This window comes from Balaenoptera musculus, chromosome 16 (assembly GCF_009873245.2).
Source record: "Balaenoptera musculus isolate JJ_BM4_2016_0621 chromosome 16, mBalMus1.pri.v3, whole genome shotgun sequence".
Classification (NCBI taxonomy): Eukaryota; Metazoa; Chordata; class Mammalia; order Artiodactyla; family Balaenopteridae; genus Balaenoptera; species Balaenoptera musculus.
This window is the reverse complement of record NC_045800.1, coordinates 29,789,678-29,812,437: the sequence shown is the minus strand read 5'-3', so window position 1 is coordinate 29,812,437 and position 22,760 is coordinate 29,789,678. Positions and strand designations below refer to the sequence as shown.

The 22,760-nt window shown below is 37.1% G+C and overlaps 1 protein-coding gene across 3 annotated transcripts in view; it reads right to left on the bottom strand.

The window, feature by feature from the left end:
• The window catches only part of HPSE2 (heparanase 2 (inactive)), a 626,127-nt gene that overhangs the window by 219,192 nt on the left and 384,175 nt on the right, over nt 1-22,760 (bottom strand). For all 3 annotated transcript variants that reach the window (XM_036829640.1, XM_036829641.1, XM_036829642.1), the window contains one exon: nt 16,645-16,692. In XM_036829640.1, the coding sequence (XP_036685535.1) occupies nt 16,645-16,692 (48 nt within the window). The remainder of the gene's footprint in view (nt 1-16,644; nt 16,693-22,760) is intronic.

Here is a 22,760-nt window from a genome sequence, read left to right as displayed (position 1 = left end):
TCCTTTGCCTGGAACACACTTCCTCAGGGTATCAGCTTTGCTAATTCCCTCAACTCTTTTACATCTTTACTCAAAGCTCACCTTCTCAAAGATCACTCTATTTAATACTGCAGTCTGCCTCCTCCCTATAGTACTTCCTTTATTCCAACTCTTTTTTTAATAAATGTATTTATTTTATTTATTTATTTTTGGTTGTGCTGGGTCTTCGTTGCTGCACACGGACTTTAGTTGCAGCGAGTAGGGGCTACTCTTTATTGCGGTGTGTGGGCTTCTCATTGCGGTGGCTTCTCTTGTTGCGGAGCTCCGGCTCTAGGTGCACGGGCTTCAGAAGTTGTGGCACGTGGGCTCAGTAGTTGTGGCTCGTGGGCTCTAGAGCGCAGGCTCAGTAGTTGTGGCGCACGGGCTTAGTTGCTCCGCGGCATGTGGGATCTTCCCGGACCAGGGCTCGAACCCATGTCCCCTGCATTGGCAGGCGGATTCTTAACCACTGTGCCACCAGGGAAGCCCCTATTCCAACTTTTGACCTTTTAACATACTATATAATTTGCTTGTTATACTTATTGTTTATTGTCTTTCTACCTACCCATCTCCTTCCCACCAACCCCCACTTCCCTGCCAGAATCTAAGCTCCATAATGGCCGGGATTTTTGTCTGTTTTGTTTACTGATCTATCCCAAGAACCTGAAACAGTGCTTGGCAGAAAGTAAATTGTTTTTGAATGAGTACTTATTTCACAGATGCAAAACCTGAGATAGTGCAGTTAAATGACTTGTACAAGACAAGTAAGCATTAGAGCCAGAATTCAAAACCAGCAGTCTGACTCCAGACTAGTGCAACACTTGCTTAACAGAAGAGTAAAGAAAGTGAGGGTCAGGAATTTCTAAGTCTAAGCTGGTACCCAGACCCTTTGATTTCCCATGCAGCTACAGGATGGGTAGTTAGAACCAACCAGCACCTCTCCAGGGTGAGCTTGAGGGTGACTGAGACAAGGACAATTGGGACTTGGCACAAAGATAGAGGGGGTGATCTTAGAATTTCAAGCCTAGTAAGTCCCTAAATGCAGCCCATTTAACATCCATACATGTAGCAGATACCCTTGATATAATGTATATCATGCTTGGGTAGCTTTAATGAATGGCAGATGTTATCAGCTATTTGCAAGGCCCTAGATCATCATTTCTCAAACTCTCCCTCCTTAGGCAGAGGAAACCCCCTAGGGAACCTGGAGATAATGCCAGATCTAGCCTTCTTTGGGGTTTTCTGTATATGTGTATCCTCTGAAATGGGAAGGGTGTAGCCCACTCTCTATTGCCCAAATAAACAGTAGACACTTGAGACAGCTTTCCTGGTAGTGACTGAGGTAACAGGGAGCCACTAATGGAGACTACGCAGCCTTCAGAATTAGGCTGAGCAGAAAGCTATAAGCACACCCCTTGGGCCAATGATAAGGTGCCTACCCCCTGGGTCACAGGTATTATTGTGCCTACTTTCCAAAAGAAGGCATTGAGGCTCAACGAGGTGCTGAGCAACTTGCCCAAGGTCACACAGACAGTAGGCGCTAAGGACCTGAACTCAGTCTGTTAGACAGCAAACCCATGCTCTGAATCACTTCTGTAACAAACTTATTAGCACAGAGCTTGACACCAGAAGGTGCTCAATTAAATAAAATACACTCTTATAGATGTGTGTGTATAATCTTCACTTTTTTTTTTCTCGGTCGCGCTGCACGTCTTGTGGGATCCCCGGGCAGGGATTGAACCCCAGACCAGCAGTGAAAGCACGGAGTCCTAACCACTGGACTGCTGGGGAATTCCCAATCTTCGTCTTCCTAAAATAAAGAGCACTTTGATTCTTCAACTGTCTTTTAGAAAGTTCTTTTTTTCTCTCTTTCTTTTTCTCTAATTCTTTTGTAGCCAAGCTCCATGTCATTTGTGGCTCCCTTCCCTCCTTATCCTTTCCTTTTAAAATCATCTGCAGCGGATATTTGTCTAGGCATAGCTCTCTCTGGGGTCCACAGAGATCGTCTTCCTATTGTCATCCTTATTTCTTCCACCAGGAGTACCTTTCCCTTTCTACCTTCTCTTCCAGATGAAGAGTAGGCATGACTTATAGAAGTGATCACTATAGGGATAAACTCTTTGCTAATCAGAAGCCCACTAAGCTCCCCACAGGGATGGCTCTTGTCTCTTTTTTCTCCCTAGTCTATCTTTAACATCTAGCGCAGTGCCTAATATAATAGGTGCTCAATAAATATCTCTTGAATGAATATAAAACATAACAGGGTGACCCCACAGAACCACCCGGTTTCTTCCTTTGGCTGAAAAGACCACAAGCAAAAGACCTGAAGCATCTACACGGTACTATAAAAATGCTCAGTAATAAAATATGTGCTAAACGTCTGTATATTCCATAGCAAGACACTCAAACAGAGAGATTGGGAGGGATCACAGAAAGACAGAAAGGGAAGGAAAAAGGGAACTCACATTTTGTGAGGGCTCAATATATTGTGTGTACTGTACAAAGTGCTTTTCATGCATTACCTCATTTAGTTTTAACAATAGTTTTGTGAAGTAGGCACTAACCCTACTTTATAGATGTGAAAACTGAGCCCTGAAAGATTTACTTTCTTCCCAAGGCCACAAACCTACTGAGGGTCAGAGGGATTCTGTCCAGGCCTGTTTGACTTCAAAGCCCTTGTTCTTTCTACCAAACCATAAGGTGCAGCTCTATAGGTTCTTCCCTTCCAAAATAGTGTTTTAAATAAGTTTTAGCACTCTTGTGAATCACATTAAGTTTTTTTTTCCAAATAAAGTCCACATTTCGTCAGCACTCTTTTCTCTAAAACTGATTATCTATGTGACAGATTCCTTCGGCTTTTTCTTTTAAGCAGAATTTTTGCTTAACAAGTCATTCTAATGACTGGTCACCCCTGGAAACATTCATGAATTTCCAATAGATGCTATTCTCAGAGTCATTTTGCTCACATTTAATTATATTGTGGGCAAACCCATAGTTGCCCTTAAAATGACTTCTTAAAAATGTTCATTTTTATGCTTTTAAATATAGCTAAAAATCTAAATTATAAAATTGATCTCTTAAAATTGATCTATTTAAGCCTACAGCTGTAGTATACATACCATATTTTGTTTTTCTGCAACAGCAGAAGTGAGGAATGAAGTATATAAGTGCAGACTAAGACCAAAGAGAGAAAAGCGCTGACTTTTATATAAGAGAAAAACTTACTGAAAATTAGATGACTTGAAGCTCTGACTCTGACTACAAGGGGTAGGAATTCTCTCTTTTTTTTTTTTTTAATTTTTTGTGTGCATTGGGTCTTCACTGCTGTGCAAGGACTTTCTCTAGTTGTGGCGAGTGGGAGCTACTCTTCATTGCGGTGCACAGGCTTCTCATTGTGGTGGCTTCTCTTGTTGCGGAGCACGGGCTCTAGGTGTGCAGGCTTCAGTAGTTGTGTCACGCAGGCTCAGTAGTTGTGGCTCACGGGCTTAGTTGCTCCGCGGCATGTGGGATCTTCCCTGGCCAGGGATCGGACCCATGTCCCCTGCATTGGCAGGCAGATTCTTAACCACTGTGCCAAGCTAATCCCCAGGGCAATTTTTCTTACATCTTTTCTCCCATTGACATTTCAGAAGAGAAGCTACTGAAAAAAGTTTTATGCCAAAAAATTCAGAGATGAATGTATTCTTAGAAAAAAGGCAGTCATCTTCTATGGCTGTGGTTCTCAAGTGTAGAGCACATCAGAATCACCTGGAGGGAGTGTCAGACCACAGATTGTTGGGTCCTGATTCAGTGGGTCTGGAATGGGACTTGAGAATGTGCGTTTCTCACAAGCTCCCAGGTGATGCTGTTGCTGCTGGTGGTGGTCTAGAAGCTGTATGCTCAGTGTGCTTTCTGGAGTTTAAGTGCCGAGGGGCTACTGATGCTCAGTCAGAAGGCTCCAGGGCAGTAGTTCTCAATCCTCACTAAATGTCAGAATCACATAATGAACTTCTTTAAAATACTGATGTCTGGGCTACACAGCTATAGTTTTTTTTTCTGTTTGTCTCTGGTGAGGCCCAGGCATTGAGAACACCTGGGTTTGCCTAAATTGATAAATATGAACATTAATTTCATATTTTAAAATTAATTTTTAAATTTTGTCTTATTTTTAATACTAAGCTTATTTTTAATACTAAGACTAAGCTCGCTCCCCAAACCCCACTAAAACAATGGTAATGGGACAAAAAAAAAAAAAAAAAAAAGAGAAAAGAAAAAAGAAAAAAGGCATTAACCCAGAAGATCTAAGAGAATAGGATAGGAAAACACCACAATAAAAATGTTGATATTAGAAAACAGAAGAGTGATAACTGCCTTAGCTGACCAGAGGAGGCTGAATTCTACACCCATGAATCCTTTTAGGGAAACCTAAAAGGAGTTTGCTTCTTGCTGTGGAACCCCAGAAAGTCTCAGGAGCTGGGAGCACCAGGTGCCTTTGTGAATGGGGGAGAAAGGGGGGCTGAAACAAGATAACTGAGAAACAACTAGACCCTCAGATCCCTACCCTCACTCTATATCAGTGGTTATTAGAGTGTGGTCCAGGGACTCCTGGGATACCCAAGACCCTTTCAGGAGTCCATAAGATCAAAGCTATTTTCATAATAATACTATGACAATTATTTACCATTTTCACTCTCATTTTCTCACAAGTGTACAGTTGGGTTTCCCAGTGTCTATATAACATGTGACAATGTCATTGCTCTGACAACTAATGGAATGTATGCTTGTATATTCTTGTTTTCTAGACTTTTCTAAGGTATGATTTTTTGGGGTATAAATATGTATGTTTTCAAAGGTAAACTCAGTTTGTTCTCAATACTTCTACTGTGTTCTTACAAGCTATTTTTATTATACCTACTATGATCTGTATAACCTTAAAATCATCCAATAAGTTATTTTGAAATTCTAATGATTTTCTTATGCCTATATGAAAGTAAGAACATTTTGTTGCCTTATTTTGCAAGTAACATTTTAAAACTATTCTGAAGGCTTTTCTAAATTTAAAATCTAGAAAAGTCTTCAAAATAATTTTAAATTTAGAAAAGCATCTTATAGAGTAGCTTATCATACTGCATTGGCTAGAAAGGTACACAAGGTAGCTAAAAGAATGATAGAGGCTTCTACAGTTGACATTGCTGAATGTCTGCTGGATGACAAGTCAGTAAAAGTTACTAAAAGAAATCACCCCAGGACAATTTCCCAAAAATACATTAACTTGTTAAAGATTTAGCTGCAAACATGAAGACAAAGTTAATATCTCAGGATATTAATATCTTGATAAATCTACAGACATAGCTTTTTTTTGTATCCATCCAACATAAACACCAACTAACCACTGATAAAGATCTTTTATGTGAATAGCAGTAAAATACACTTGGTGTATTGGTACTAAACACAAATGCTTGGCACTAAATACAAATGGTGATGAAATACATAAAGTGTTAAATAATTTATTTGACTCTCATGGTTTGTTTTGGAAAAACTATTTGACATTTGGACTGATGGTACCAAAGCAACAGTGGGCAAAAGAGCTTAACACAAATCAAGGCAGGAACGTCAAACTGTGCTGGTGGTCATGTTACATACTTGCAATAAAACAAAAATGTCAGTTTTACTTAATAATTCCCTTGATAAAGTAATAAAAATTATAAATTTTATTAAATTTTAACCCCTGAGTACACATTTTAAAAATATTCTACATGACTAAATGAGAAATATACATAAAAGACGTCACTTCCACAGCAAAGTACGATGATGGTTGTCTCGAGAATAAACACTTACATGATTGTTTGAGTTGCAAACTGAATTGGTCATTTTTTTCATGAGCAAAATTTTTACTTGAAAGAATGACCGACAGACAAATTATGGTTATTCAGACTTGGGTATTTGGAAGACATTTTTCTCAAAAATGAACAAAATAAGCCTGTCACTTCAAGGATAACAACTGATAGAACTTGTTGCTGATTATAAATTTTGAACTGTTAAGTGAAAATTAGAATTTTAGAATATTTGTATCTGCCACCATGAGGTTGTCAGCTTCCCAAAACTTAAAGACTTTTTCTGATTAGGTCAGGGGTGATATTAATAAATGTGCTTTTTTGATGTTTCATAATAAAATGTATCAACATTTGGAAGATCTGCATAACTCACAACTCAATAAAACAATATTTTCCAAATGATCAATGCATGATGTTAAAATCATGCATGGGTAAAAGATACATTCAAAATGCAAAACCAAAAAATTTAATGCATCAGAGTATGAAAAGTTCATAGGTATGGCTTCATAGTCCATATTGCAACTAACCTTTAGGAAGCTATCACTTGTTTAATTTTGGTGTAGTATCTGAGAAGAATAGCCACAATAAACTGAAAAAGACTATTTAAATACTCCTCCCTTTTTAAGCTACATATCTCCGTGAGGGCAAATCGTCTTCATATTTTTAAACCAAAACAATATGTTGCCACAAAACATAGAAGATATAAGAATCCACATATCTTCAATTAAGCTAGGTATTAAAGAGATTTTCAAGAATATAAAATAATGCCACTCTTCTCACTAACCTTTTTTTGGAAAATATAGTTATTTTATAAAAATACATTATTTGTGGTAAAATGTAATGAATTTATTATTTTAAAATAAACGTTTTTAAAATTTCTGTTTTAATTCTAATACAGTAGGTATCTATAAATATGATCCAGTACCCTACACAGTTGAGAAACTGTCCTATTTCCAAGAGAGCAGAGCATTGGAGGTTGAGCTAGAGTCAGGGCCACCAAACATAGTTGAGGTGGGGGCAACCACACTGAAAACAACAGGATTAAGTGGAAGGCTACATACTAAACAATGAGATATCCAGCTCCTTTCTTAGATATGAGGATGCTAGCAGATTTATACTTCCAAGTTGGCAGAAGAGAGAATTCTTCTGGGGAAAAACTAAACTGCACATAAGAAAAGACCAACAGTATGGACAGTTAGGAATCCCCTAATGTAATAACCCAGGCAGATCACCCTACATAGACCCTCAACTAGTTGAGAAGAAATGTCCATGAGGAAAAAAACATCCAATCAGTTTTTCATGCCTCTCTCTTAAATAGGAATAGAGATCTAAGGATCATTTGACATTTGAGGAAAATCTTTAATATGAAAGACAAAAGAAAAGAAAGAAAGAAAGAAATGGGGGGAGGAGGGAAGAACATAGAGGGGAAAAAGTTTAATGAAGAAATCATAAGAAAAGTATTGGAGAAGAAAGAAAGGAAAGGAAAGGAAGGGAGGAAGGAAGAGGGAGGAAGGAAAAAGGAGGGAGAGAAAGAGGGAGGGAAGAGAAAATAAGAAAAGAAACAAAATAAACAAACACAACTAAAATTGATATCTTCAGAGAGAAAAATGATATTGCATCCAGAAACAAGAAAAGAAGCCATAAAAAGGAAGCTTTGAAAAATAGTTTTTGGAAATTAGAAATATGATAACAGAAATGAAAATTTCAACAGAAAACTTAGATGATTAAGGAGATTTAGCAGAAAACAGAAGAAAAAACAAGGGAGAGAAAAATATATAAAAATTAGACTACTGTTTGAGGAGTTCTGATATCTGACTAATGGAAGTTCCAGAGAGAGAGAGAGCACACAAAAGAAGGAGAAGAAAATCATCAAAGTAAAAAATTCAGAAAAATTTCCCTAAACTGAAGGGTATGAGTTTCAGATTGAGAGGGTCCACCACATACCTAGTAAACAGAATAAAAAGAGAGTCACACAAAGGATCACTGAGGACAAAAAGAAGATTTTAAAAGTACCAACAGAGAAAAAACAGGGCAAATAAAAGGAATGGAAATTTAAAAGGATCAGATTTCTCAATAGTTACAAGAAAAGCTAGAATAAAATGGAGCCAAAGCATCAAAATCCAAGGGAAATCTGTATGCATCCAAAATATAAATCAAATTCTAATACAAGGTCTCAACAAGTTTACCTCTCATTTATCTTTTCTCAGGAAATTCTTGGAAAAAAAATGTTCCACCAAAATGAGGGAGTAAACTTCATAAAAAGGCATGGATCCAACAAATAAGAGAGCCAAAAGGAATCCCTAGGATGATGGCGAAGGGAGATCCCAGGGACAACAGCTGTGCAGGAAGCACGGAGATCAATTAGTCCAGATGGGACCAGAGGAGAGACTGCTCCAGGAGAACATCTCCAAGGACAAGATGAAACTGATGGCTACCTGGAGTGTTTGTACAATGAGAGAGATCTACTCCTCTGGTACAGAATTTAGGCATGACTTAGGGAAAGACTAATCAGGAATTAAGCAAATGAAAAAGTTATTAACTGCAGGGAAAACAAAAAGCTGTGGAAGAAAGAAAATGGAATCATTGCACACACATTCTCTTCTGCGAGTCATATTTACATAGGAATAAAAATATGAGCACTGAATTCTGATCTAACCAATACTTAAGATATAAAATATTGGAGGATGGGTAAATGTAAGTATGTTTCAGTGTGTGATGAGTTAGGGAGGTATGAGAGCTAAATTCTTATCTTCCATAGTAGGAAATTAATAGATAATATTTAAATTGGAAAAATATTTAAAATACCATCAGATTGTTATTTAGAAATATGGAAACAAATATAAGAAGTGGCTAATATTGTGATGATTGCTTCTGGGGAGGGGGAATTGGAGTTGGGAAGGGTGGAGCTGGGTATTGATGATTTCTATTATAAACAAAAATAAGGATGTAATAAGGATGCAATAAATACATCCTTATTACAGAAAAATTGGAAACTATAGAAAAGTAAAGATGCCCATAAAAACATGCCTATACTCCTTACATCTAAAGGTTAATACGATTAACCTATTAGTGACTTTTCTTTGAGTTTCTGTGCATTTTTATATTATTGAGGTATGAATTGTATATTTTATATTTTATTTGATTCACTTAAAAGCATTTTCTTATTTATTTTTCATAACTATTTTCACAACAATATATTATTTAATATTATATAATATATTTAGGTGTAACAATTTAGGCTTTTTTCCTGTATCTTATTATGAAAAATTTCAAACAGAAGCAGATGGAAAGAATTGTATAGTGAAAAAAATATATCCACCACCTAGGTTCTACCATTAACATTTTGCTACATTTGCTTCATCACACATTTATCAATCTATCTATCCCTCTATCCATCCATTGATCCATTTTATGTTTTGAGGCATTTCAAATAAGTTGCAGACTTTAGTATACTTCATCCTAAACACTTCATCAATCATACTATTAACTAGAGTTCTTTAATAGAGTTCTCTAATATCTGTTATGGTTCTTTTTCTTAAGTAAATTTTACATATAATGATCTGCACAAAACTTAAATGTATCATTTGATGAATTTTGACAAAAGCATACATAATCCTGTGTAACCCAAATCCTTATCAAAGTGTAGAACATTACAATTACCCCAGAAAATTCCCTCTTGTGCCTTTCGCTCTCGATCCACGTCTCTACCCCCTACACCTACAGAGGCAATTTTCTAATGTTCACAATCTATTCCAGAACTTCATATAATTGGAAAAACACAAATATGCTGTTTTATATAAGGCTTTTTTTCCACTTAGCATAACGATTTTGAGATTCATTTATGTTGTGAAGTGTATCATTACTTTGTTTTTTGATCTTGCTGAGTATCATTCCTTTATACGACTATACAACAATTGTTTAATCCATTCTCTTGCTGATGGACACCTGGGCTGTTTCTAGTTTTACCATCATTAATAAAACTGCTATGAACATTCTTATAAAAGTGTTTGTGTGGCATGTTTTTATTTCCTTTGGGTAAATACCTCGTGAGGGAATTGCTCTGTCATAGGATAGGTATATTTTATTTATATAAGAAATTGCCAGATATTCCAAAATGAACCAGATATACTATAATGATATCAAGAATTTTTAATGTGTCATTTTGATGTTATATTTTCAAGGAATTTGTCCATTTCAATTGTCAAATTTGTTGGCATAAAGTTGTTCATAATGTTCCCTTATTATACTTTTAATATCTATGTGATCTATAGTGAGAATCTCTTTCTTATTCCTGATACTGGCAATTTCTGTTTTTTCTTCCCCATTCTCTCTTTCTCTCTCTCCCTCTATCTCTCAATCTCTCTCTCTAAGTTTTCAAATTTGTTCACCTATTCAAAGAAATACTTCCGGCTTTGTAAATTTTCTTTACTTCTTGTCTATTCTATGTTTTATTGCTTTCTGCTTTTACCTTTGTAATTTTCTTTATTTTACTTGGTTTGAGTTTAGTTTGTTCTTTTTCTAGTTTCTTAAGATAGAAACTAAGGTCATTGATACCAATGTTTCTTCTTTTCTAATATAAGCATATTAGAATATAGATTTCCCTCTAAGCTCTGTTTTTGCTGAATTCCACAAATTTTGATAAAATATATCATCATACTCATTTCAAAATATGTCTTACTTTCCCTCATGATTTCTTCTTTGATCCATAGATTATTTCAAAGTGTGTTACTTAATTTCAAAATATTTAGGTATTTTATAGATATTTTTCTTACTGATATCTAACTTAATTTCTTTGTCATCAAAACAGACACATGAAAAGATGCTCAACATCGCTAATTATTAGAGAAATGCAAATTAAAACTACAATGAGGTATTACCTCACACCGGTCAGAATGGCCATCATCAAAAAGTCTATAAACAATAAATGCTGGAGAGGGTGTGGAGAAAAGGGAACCCTCCTACACTGTTGGTGGGAATGTAAATTGGTGCAACCACTATGGAAAACAGTATGGAAGTTCCTTAAAACACTAAGAATAGAGCTACCATATGACCCAGCAATCCCACTCCTGGGCATATATCCAGAAAAGACGAACACTCTAATTTGAAAAGATACATGCACCCCAGTGTTCATAGCAGCAACTATTTACAATAGCCAAGACATGGAAGCAACCTAAATGTCCATCAACAGATGAATGATAAAGCAGATGTGGTATATATATAGATACACAATGGACTATTACTCACCCATAAAAAGAATGAAATATTGTCATTTGCAGCAACATGGGTGGACCTAGAGATTATCATACTGAGTAAAGTAAGCCAGACAAAGACAAATATTATATGCTATCACTTATATGTGGAATCTAAAAAATAATACAAATGAATTTATTTACAAAACAGAAACAGTCTCACAGACATAGGAAACAAACTTATGGTTACCAAAGGGGAAAGGGGGAGGGATAAATTAGAAGTATGGGATTAACAGATATACACCACTGTATATAAAATAGATAAGCAACAAAGATTTACTGTATAGCACAGGGAACTATATTCAACATCTTGTAGTAACCTGTAATGGAAAATAATCTGAAAAAAAAAAAAAAAATATATATATATATATAACTGAATCACTTTGCTGTACACCTGAAACTAACACAATATTGCAAATCAACTATATTTCAATTAAAAAATTCTGTATGATTTCAATCATTTCAAATTTATTGAGACTTGTTTTATAGCTGAGCATATATGATCTATCTTGATGAATGTTCCATGGGCACTGGAAAAGAATGTATGTTCACTCAGCCTACAACTGTCAATTAGGTCAAGCTGATTGATAGTGTTATTCAAATCTTCTATATCCTTTCTGTTTTTAATCTAGTTGTCCTATTAATTACTGAAAGAGACACTTTTAAATCTCCAACTAGGAAAGTAGATTTATCTATTTTTCCACCTTTTGTTCTTTTAGTTTTTTCTTTGGGTATGTTTTCTTTGGGTATTTCGAATCTCTGTTATTATGTATTGTTTCTATAGTTTTCTATTGCTGCTCTAAAAAATTATCAGAAACAGTGGCTTAAAACAATTCAAATTTATTATCTTATAGTTCTGTATGTTAGAAATTAACATGGATCTCACTGGGTTAAAATCAAAGTATTAGGAGGGCTGTATTCCTTCTGGAAGTGCTAGAGAGGAATCCATGTCCTTGAAGTTTCCAGCTTCTAGAGGCTGCCCTTATTCCTTCACTCATGACCCCCTTCTTCCACCTTCAAATCCAACAATAGTGGGTCAAATCCTTCTCACATCACATCACTCTGACTTCCTCTTCTGTGGTTAAATCTTCCCATGCCTCCTCTTTTCTGACTCCCTCTTCCACTCTAATGGTTACGTTGGGTCCATCTGGATAATCCAGGATAACCTCCCTACTTTAGGTCAGCAACCTTAGTTCTATCCGCAACCTTAATTCTAGGAATACAATTTCACAGTCTTTTTAGAGTAAATATTGTATTACTTCACATTAAAAAAACTTGGATCAGTATAACTCCATTTACAGCCTCTTCCCTTCATCATCCTTTGTGGTATTATTGCCATATATTTTTACAACTCTATATGTTATAAACCCCATAATACAATGTTATATTTTTGTATTAGAGTCAGGTTTTTTAAAAGAAATTAGAGAAAAAAATATATTTATCTATAAATTTACACTTTCCAAGCATTTCATTACTTTCTGAGATCCAACTTTCTTCTGATGTTACTTCGTCTGAAGAACTTCCTTTAGTATTTCTTGTAGCACAGGTCTGCCGGCTTTCACTTACCAAAAACACCTTTATTTCTCTTTCATTTTAAAGAATATTTTTCTAGACAGAGAATTCTGGTTGACTTTTTCTTCTTTAGCACTTTAAAGATGCAGTTCCATTGTCTTCTGTTCTCCATTTTTCTGATGTCAAGTTAGCCATCATTGTGTCTTTGCTCTCTATGTAAAGTGTCATTTGTATCTGAATGCTTTGAAGATTTTTCTCCATCCTTTTGTTCTCAACAGTTTAAATATTATGTCCAGGTATGATTTTCCTTGTATTTATCCTTCTTAGGGCTTGCCTAGCTTCTTGGTTCAATAAGTTAATGTTTTTCACCAAATTTGAGAGAAGTTCAGCTTTGGTTTCTTTTTTAAAAAAATATTTATTTATTAATGTATTAATTAATTAATTAATTAATTTTGGCTGTGCCAGGTCTTAGTTGTGGCATGCGGGATCTTTAGTTGCGGCATGTGGTCTCCTTAGCTGCAGCATATGGACATCTTAGTTGCGGCATGCAGACTCTTAGTTGCAGCATGCAAACTCTTTGTTGTGGCATGCATGCGGGATCTAGTTCCCCAACCAGTAATCGAACCTGGGTCCCCTGCATTGGGAGTGCAGAGCCTTAGCCATTGGACCACCAGGGAAGTCCCCAGCTTTGGTTTCTTAAAAAAAGTTTTCTGCCTCATTCTCTATCTCTTGTCCTCTGGATTCTAATTGCACAGATGTTACTTAATATTGGCAATGAGGTTGCTGAAACTTTGACAATTTTCTTCCCAATATTTTTTCTCTGTTCTTTAATTGTATAATTTCAAATGATCTGTATGCAAGTTCACTAACCCTTTCTTCTGTACTTTCCAATCTCTTAGTAAGCCCATCCAGTGAGTCTTTCATTTCAGTTATTTATTTAGTTATTTATTTTGGTTGCACCACATGGCTTGTGGGATCTTAGTTCCCCAACCAGAGATCGAACCTGTGCCCCTTGCATTGGAAACATGGAGTCCTAACCACTGGACCACCAGGGAATTCCCATCATTTCAGTTTTCTATTTTTTCTTTAATAATTTCATTTGGTTCTGTTCTATATATATATATATATATATATATATATAGTTTCCATGTCACTGCTGATATTTCCCTATGTATTCACTCAATATGGACATTTTCCCTTAACTATTTGAATATATGTGCAATAGCTTCTTTTAAATCCTTGTCAGCTAATCCTATTATCTGGGTCATCTCAGGGTTTCAAGTTATAGATCATTCTCTTGGCCATAGGCCACATTTTTCTGTTTCTTTGCATGTCTAGTAATTTTTAAATTGTATACTGGAAAGTGTGGTTGATATGTTGTAGAGACAGAAGAGTGTTGGTTTGGGATCTAGCAGGCAGTTGGATGAACGTCTGGTCATCTTGTTCTTGTGGCAGCTGCAGTTCAGACTTCATTAGGGTGAGTCTGTTGTGGTTACACATTAGACTTAAGGCAAATCCTTAGTCCTGGGACACAGACTTTACTCCTGAGGCATGTCTTTTAGTTTTCACTGGAAAGCACAAGGTGTTTATCAAGCCCCTCAATTTGTGAGATTCAAATTCCAATCTCTGTCCCTCATGTGACAGACAGCAGCTGAAATTTCTGTTCAAATTTTTCAGGCTTCCAGCTGTTGTTTTCTGCCAGGCTCCGTGAAGTCTCCCTTAAATATGCACAGTTCAGGAATCAGGCAAAGATTTGAAAGGAAGTTTATATGCATATTTGGTGTTTTGCCCCATAGCTCCATCTTTCTGAGATTTCCACCTTCTGACTTTTTTTTTCTGACACCTCAAATCAATATGACCATGTATTTCTTTTGAGTTTAAAGCCACCTCATACTGTATGGATTCTTAAGTAACCACAGATCTCACCAGTGCCATTCACTTCTTTCAGGAATTGAATAACTTCCTCTAGCTTTTGCTGCCTTTTGATCACTCTTGTGTGTGTGTGTGTGTGTGTATTTAATTATTGTCCAGATTTATCACTGATATCTGATACAATCTATTCCACCATTCCTGTAATTGGAACTTCATCTCACTAACTCTTTCTGGGTTTTCTGCATGGGTTGGTGGGCAGGACCAATCATCAAGTTGTGTATCTTGGTCCTGAAAATCCAAGAGCATGAAAGTCCAAATCAAAATAGTCTAACTATATAGATTTATTTATTTATGACTTCAGACTCAGAGTTCTGGCTGTTCAAGTTCCAAGCTCAATATCCTAGTATTGAATTGATTCTTTTGGCTAGATGTATACCGACAAATTCTAGTCTCCTTTTTTTTTCCTGACAGTGATTCTTGATTTCCTTTACATTATTAAGAAATTTTCACCTCAGCATTTCTCAGGGTTAGAGAAACATGGCATTTGGCTTTAATTTTCGCTGAGTCCTCCTGGCCAAGATTTCTTGGAATTGTTCCATGACTATTCCAAGTCTGGCCTGAACATTAAGGCTGTAAGGAATAAATGCTAGCGCCCAGGTGCTACTTGTTGTCCCCAAATGAGTGCTGATCCTGCAGCCAAAAGAAACACAACCCCATGCCTGCTGTGGGCGTATTTTTAGAGTAGTTACAAACACATGATATTTATCTTGAGAGATGGCCAATATTTTTTTAAATAGCTAATAAACAAACTGTATTTACAAAAATGTATTTCTCCTTTATAAAAAAAAATACTGTGCTCACTTCACTGCATTTGTACTATGGAGAGTACTTGAGTAGGGGAAAAACACTTTCTCTGATCCCTCCCTGTCAGCCATGATAATTGAGCAATGCTTACATTCTTACCCACTAATTTTTGTACACTGATCTCATTACTTCTCTTTATAAACACTATAAATTCTCTGGTCTTTTGTCTTTATGCTACATTATCCAGATAGCTTTTGGTGAGGACACTGAAGAGGATTTGAATTCCACCAGTAGAATGTAATATTTCCAGTATAGGATCATTGTCTTGTTACCAAAGCAGTAACAGTTAAGAGAAGCCCATGGAGTGAGACAGACCCAACTTCAAGTCCAAAATCTGCCACTTTCTGTGTAATCTTTGGATTTTATACACCTTCCTCTAAGTTGTAGAAAAATATAGATAAAAACAGTCCTGACCTCATTTGGTTGTTCTGAGGATCAGATATGGTAAGACACATAAAGGTTCCTGCCACATTGTTATTATTATCATTGTCATTATTTTCCCCCCCAGTAAATGCCCAATTAACAGTTGCCTAAATAAGCACTTGTTGAACTGAATAAGTGCTATTCTGGGAAAAGAGAAAACACACAAATTACAAAAACAAGTATAAAAAATAGTAATTGTAAGTTATGGTAAGTGCTATGGAAAAACGAGCTAAGAAAGAGAATTAAATAGGGGGTCTACTTTAGATAGGATCATCAGGGAAGGCCTCTTGAAGGAGGTGACATGTAAGCTGAATCTTAAGAGATGAGAAGGAGTAAGCTACACAAAATATGAAGATAACAGCATTCCAGGCAGAGGGAATGACACATACAAAGTTCTTGAGGCAGACATGCATGTGAACCCTCTACAAACTGAAAGTCCTCACCAGTGTGTTGGGACAGAATGAGTAAGGGCAGGGGGGCATCAGACGAGAGCGGACGCCAAACACAAAGAGCCTTATAGGCCAGAGTAGAGAGTCTGGCTTGTGGTCTACATGCAAAGGGAAGGCACTGAGGGGTTTTAAGCAAGGGAATGACAAGCTCCTCAGACCCACTCAATCCATGACTCACAATGACAAACTGAAGGAGGATAAGAATTTCTGGAAATATTTGGAACTTGTTGTTTATAGAAACTAAGAGTATAAATGCAGAATAAAATATTTTTCATTATGATTAAAGTTATTGATTGCCAACAACTAATTTTGGAGTTAGTTTTAACTTTTTTCTTGGAGCACGAAAGACCGATATTAAATATCAGTTATAACTTCATGACAACTACTTATCTTTCATTTCACAGCATCTGATAATAAGTAAGAGCAAAAATGGTGAATACCTACTGTTGCCAGGTAACTGCATCCACTGTGTTTCCTGCCACCTTCATGAATCTGTAGGAAACAGAAAGAACAAAGATATTGCAACTTAAAGTAAACCATATCCCCAGGGTTAAAATAAAATAAGCTGAGACAGAGATCAGGCCAATCCTTGGGCAACTATGCTTTCTGAGAGGGCCCACAGCCATGGTCTATCCATAGGTATTGGAAGTTAAAAGGTACAGAAGGTGAAAGTAATCACACTTTCAGCTCTCCACACATCCTTTATCATCTGGAAATCAAGACCCCAAGACAGCATTATACCTACGTCTGTCTTTCCAATCCCATGCCTGATGGCTCCCACATCGCCTTCCCTGTGATCAAAACTTATCTGTCACATTTCCTATTCTCTAAGGATTCTGAGATCTACTAGGAGACAAACGATAACATTTTCCAAGGATGACAACACAACATATGCCTTTGAAAAACCTCAGGCCTCTCCTTCTATAGAGAGCATGGGAAAACCCAATTTATTTATATAAGTATGAAGCACTAACAAATATGCCCTAGTGATGGGCTGCCACACCTGTCTAAGTGTAGAAACCTGAGCACCACATAGAGAAATTTAACCATTTCTGGAGCAGCTAAATAGAGGACTGAGTGTCTCGACCAGGATGCTCAGCTCAAAACGGAAACCAGACTTGTTTCCCTGCAAAGCACTCAGCAAAGTCTTGCTAGCAATTTGCCACCCTCCTGTGCCCCTTGGGGTTCCACCAGCAACATAGTGACAGGAGAAATCATCCAAGGCCACACAGATTCCATAGGGTATCATAAACTGCAAGTCTGTGAATAACTCAATTATCTACCTGCCTCCTTTTAGCCATCCACATGTTCTGAGGCCATGTGCTGTCATGGCTCGTGTTACAATTTGAGAGAGTTACCACTCAGACACAGGAAATCAAAAGGAACATCTCAGTTCTTTCAGATCTTACTTTCAATTCTCTTTCCTGAGACCCTGGAAGGGAACTTCTCCTCAGACAGAAATGATCTTCCATCAGTACTTCATAAACAAAGAATTTGTCCACTGAGAAGGGAGAAGGACGGTATTTTGTCAAGAATGCCCTACCCCTGCCCTACTCCAGCCTAACCTTGCCAGGAGGACACATGGGCAAAGGGCGTGCTTGCGCTGCCCAGACAGAGGCTCTGTTTTGCCCTGATGGTGGAAGAGGAGTGAGTCTCTGCGGGACTGGGTGAGAGAAGGAGAAGGGATACCAGGACTACTGTTTAGTAGCAGAGTGATGTTCATAAAAGAAGATGAAGAGGACGGAGAGTAGGGAGACAATGAGGAGGGGAAGGAGAAGGGGGAGGGAGAGGGGAAGGGGAAAGAACAGGAGGGGGAGGCAGCTTGGCTCTTGCCTGTATGGTTTTGCCTCTTTTTGTCTAGTACCACTCAGCAGTCCAGGAGCAAGAACGTGGGAAATGGAGCATAGGGTTGACTGAGGAATGAAAGTGGTTTGCTGAGCAGGACCAAAACATAAATGGGGATTGGAGGGAATATAACATTTACTGAATACCTATTTAGTACCAGGTATTCACATGTATTTCCTTCAAATAATTCTCAAAATTGCTTTGCTTGGTGAGGTGGATATTATTAATCACATTATACAGGTTACTAACTTCCCTACTGGCTAGAGAAGTAGTACTTCCAGACACCCTAACCAGCTCATTTTTATGGGATCATGCCACCCCTCCTAGCAGTACTTCTTAGGAAGCAGGACATAGGAACCCTCTGCTTTTGGAGTGCACGGACTTCTCTTTCTCTTCTCCTCTCCTTTCTCCAGCCCAGAAAAATCTCTTGACTCTGGGAGGGTAGCTCCACTCTCCTCACCATTTCTAGCCCTATGCCCAGGATTCTTCCTTTAAAATTCAAAAGCTGGAAAAGCTGTGCATTCTCTTCTCCATCCTGTCATGTGCCACCCCTGAGTCAATAAGCACACAACCAGTTATCTGCTTGAATAGACAGGAGAAAAATGGAAAAGTCCAGGGAGAAGGAAAACAGATTAGGATCCAAAATACTATACCTGCCACATAAGCACTCTAAGCTGTGGAAACCTGATGGTAATCTTAGAAGTAGGATAACCCAAAAATTAAGAGGGGGAAATGAAATTTTGTACCCCCTCCCCAGGATATTTTAAAAATTAGAAAACCTAGGCAAACTTAGATACAAGTGTCATTAAAAAATATATATATATTAAAATATATTTACATGGGTTTACTCCTCCAAAATTATTTCTAAAATCTCTGAAAAGTAAAACTGCCTCCATTTACATATAAAAATAACCATAATAAAAATTACACTGACATTTAGAGTGCTTTCTCATTAAAATTTTTTTTCAGCTTCTTATGTATATAATTTCACATAACTCTCAAAACAGCCCTGGTAGGCAGATATTTCTAATTTATAGTGGAGGTTGGTAAGTCTCATAGAGGTTATGTGACTTGTTCAGATTCATAGAGTAGTGCAGACTAAACTCAGGTTTTCTGATTCCAAACCCTATGTTGCCTTCAAGCTGTTTTCACTGAGACCAAGAATTATTAAGATGCAAAAAATAAGTTGAATTTTTGCCTTGAGAAAACACTACCCTATTTTTTAGAAAAAGAATAAAAGGCCTCAGCACCTTCTTTGCTTGTGGCTTCCTCTCACAGACTTGAGCATTTCAGTATTATTTGTAAGACTAGGTGCTGGAGCAGGTGTCGAAAGGTGACTGACTCAGGGCCTCTGCTATAAGACAATCACAGTAAAGCCAAGAAGACAGACACTGAGACAAATTAGTCTCTTTGTGTTGCATTACCGGTACAAACTAACTGCTGTGGGAGAGTAGTCAAGGGAGTAGCTAGCTCTACCTTCTGTGGTGTTAGAAGAGGGATAAGCATTGAGTAAAGCTTCACATCTCACAAGAGGTTGAATCTGGCATTGAAAGAAGGGTAGGATTTTGCCATGAAGAGCAAGCCAGGCATAGAGCAGCTTGAGCAAAGCACGATAGAGTCAAGGTGAGTGTTTTCTCAGGAGTCCAGGATATCTGGATATCAGGGGACAGGTAAGGGAGTGGTAGGAAGTCAGCCTGGTCAGATAACTAGTTGCTAGCCTGTGATGCTAACACATCTGACCTTTATTCCTTAACATCTCGGTACAAGTCGAGGTCTTATTTATCTTTGTATGATTAGCACCCAACACAATATTGTAAAATACAGCTAGCTCCTCCTGCATGTTGGATTTATCCTGTGCTTAAGCAAGTGAGGGTGTGTCAGGATCAGACTTGAGTTTTAGGAAGATCACTCTGGCTATGGTAAAGGTGAAAGGTAGTGTGGTGTGGACAAGCTGGAGGGAGATGACCGCAGAGTGATGGGAGGCTTTGAAATGTGGGAATGAAAAAAGACACAGTTGAAAAAAACACTGTTGGAGCACTCAAGAGGACTCGGCAGGTGAGTTTAAGTGAGGAAGCAGTGTAAGAGAGAACCCCAAAGTTTTAACTGTGGTAATGCCATTGCCTAAGATGGGCAATCCAGGAATAGACTTTAATGCTGGTGTTGGTGAATGTACTCCAATCCTTCTGAAAATGCCTCAAAGAACTTGAAGTAAATAGTCATTGATGATAACAGTTACACATTCACAAGAAAATTAGGAGGAAAAAATAATCATCAATGCCCCGCCTGGCTAAAAGGCTCTGGACAGGCAATTAAGAACACATCTAATTTGGCGTCTTAGAAGCTGGAAACTTGTTATGTATGATATTATAATCTGGAGATCCTCATATGCATTGAATAGTTTGTTCTGCTACAGGTTGATAAGTCTTTAAATAACCTTCCATTATCAAAAGTTACATTATAAAAAGAATGGGAAAACTAGAGTTAGGAACATTTAAAGTAATGCTAATGTTTTCTCCCCACACCCCTCCCCCACCCGCAAAGAAAATCTATAATATCTATAATTAAATATGAAATATACTGGACCCATATATAGAATATTATATAGTTTACAGAGAAATATTTTTAAATTGAATATACGAAAAGACCTACCATGATCGTGGATAGGAAAATCAATTATTCTTCCTAACCTAATTTATGGGTTTAATGAAATTGTAATTAAAAAAATCCCATCAGATATTTTTGAAACTTTGCAAAATCATTCTATTTTTGAAACTTTGCAAAATCATTCTATTTTTGAAACTTTGCAAAATCATTCTAACATTCATCTGGAAGAAGCCAAGAATGGTCTGAAAAAAACTGTAATACTGAAAAGACATTTATTTGATCTACCATATATTAAAATATACCATAAAACCTGCAATTATTAAAACATTCCTAGGCATTAGTGAGGAGATCTTAGTAAAGAGATCAGGAATTAGTAAGGATATCTCTGGAACAGAAGAGATTGTTTACAAAAATTTATATATAAGAATTTATTACATGGAAAAGAATTTAGTATGTGAAAAACTGAAGCATGTTTTTAATAGTGCTATGTGATTTGTAGCTATTTGGGAAAACAGTAAAGTCAGATCCTTACCTAAAGCCTTATTTTGTAAAAGAAATCAAAATAGTAAAATATACTTTCATTTCATTTTAATATTTTAAAAAATTTGTCAATCACTATTTAATATGTTTAGACCAATGATATTATTATCTTAACTTTAGTAGCATATTTAAGCAGTAGAAAAGTTGTTTTAGCTAACTTTATGGGAAAAAATTATTAAATATATGTTCATATGAAAACTGTTGTAAACTACATTCTTCCTTTTTCCCTCTTGGCAAAATGATGAGAACAACTTCAAACATATGGAAGCATTTCTACACTTATTCTGACGAGGAAGAATCTAATTCAGGAATAATGTCAAACAAAATATGCATTTCCAAATACTACCAGGATGACTAAACATACCTTTGTTTTTTTGAGAAGTGTATAAAACTCATCTAAAATGGAGCAAATGTTCTGTTTTCAGAAGTCTTTGAATGATTGGAAAAAAAAAAAACTAGAAAAACAAAAACAAATGACAGAAATAACACATAAAGGAAACTGATTAGACAAAACTCCATGGAATAGATATTATAGCCAGTGAATTTGGTGAATTCTCCCCAGCCCCATGTTCCCTCTCTGAACACTAGGGCTCTCTGTATCTACCGTGTATCTATATCATTTCCATACTCTGTTTTGTTTTGTTTTTTTAAAATTATTTATTTATTTATTTATTTATGGCTGCGTTGGGTCTTCGTTTCTGTGCGAGGGCTTTCTCTAGTTGCAGCAAGTGGGGAGCACTCTTCATCGCGGTGCGCGGGCCTCTCATTATTGCGGCCTCTCTTGTGGAGCACAGGCTCCAGACGCTCAGGCTCAGTAGTTGTGGCTCACGGGCCCAGTTGCTACACGGCACGTGGGATCTTCCCAGACCAGGGCTCGAACCCGTGTCCCCTGCATTGGCAGGCAGATTCTCAACCACTGCACCACCAGGGAAGCCCCCATACTCTGTTTTTATATCTATATTGGCACTGCGGAGGAGAACAAGTCCAAAAAGATTATAATTTTCTTTGTTCAAATCTAACATTGATGGATTCTTCTGCTCCTTAGTTTTGCCTGTTTCTCAGAAACTGGCCCAAACCACATAAATGAATAACTTCCACACAGCTGCAGAATGCTCAGCAACAGTAATATTAGAGGTGGAATAACATGCACACAGACTAGGGCTGTCAGGAGTGAAATACCATTGGGAAAGTGAAATTCTGTTTAGGGTCCAGTATTATCCAAGCGTTTTCAACCATCCACCTCCATTCTAATCCCTAGATTTAGGTCTATGAATGAACAAGTAAAAGATGACCCAGGATGTGAATAATGACAGAAAGGAAAGATCTTGGTTTTCCAAGGTTGGATGTCTCCATACCTGAATTATGAAGACAGAAATCTTGGATGATTATTTCAGAGAACAGAAGATGTCTGTCCTCATGCTGACACCCAGTCATTCAAAAAAGGATAAGAGAGGGAAGGGGCAAGGACCTGTACCTAAGGAAATTGGCCAGTGCCAGGCAGACCTTTCAGTACTGGGGAATCTTTCCCACTGGAGCAAATATGCTGCTACGGAAAAGAACAAAATATTCCC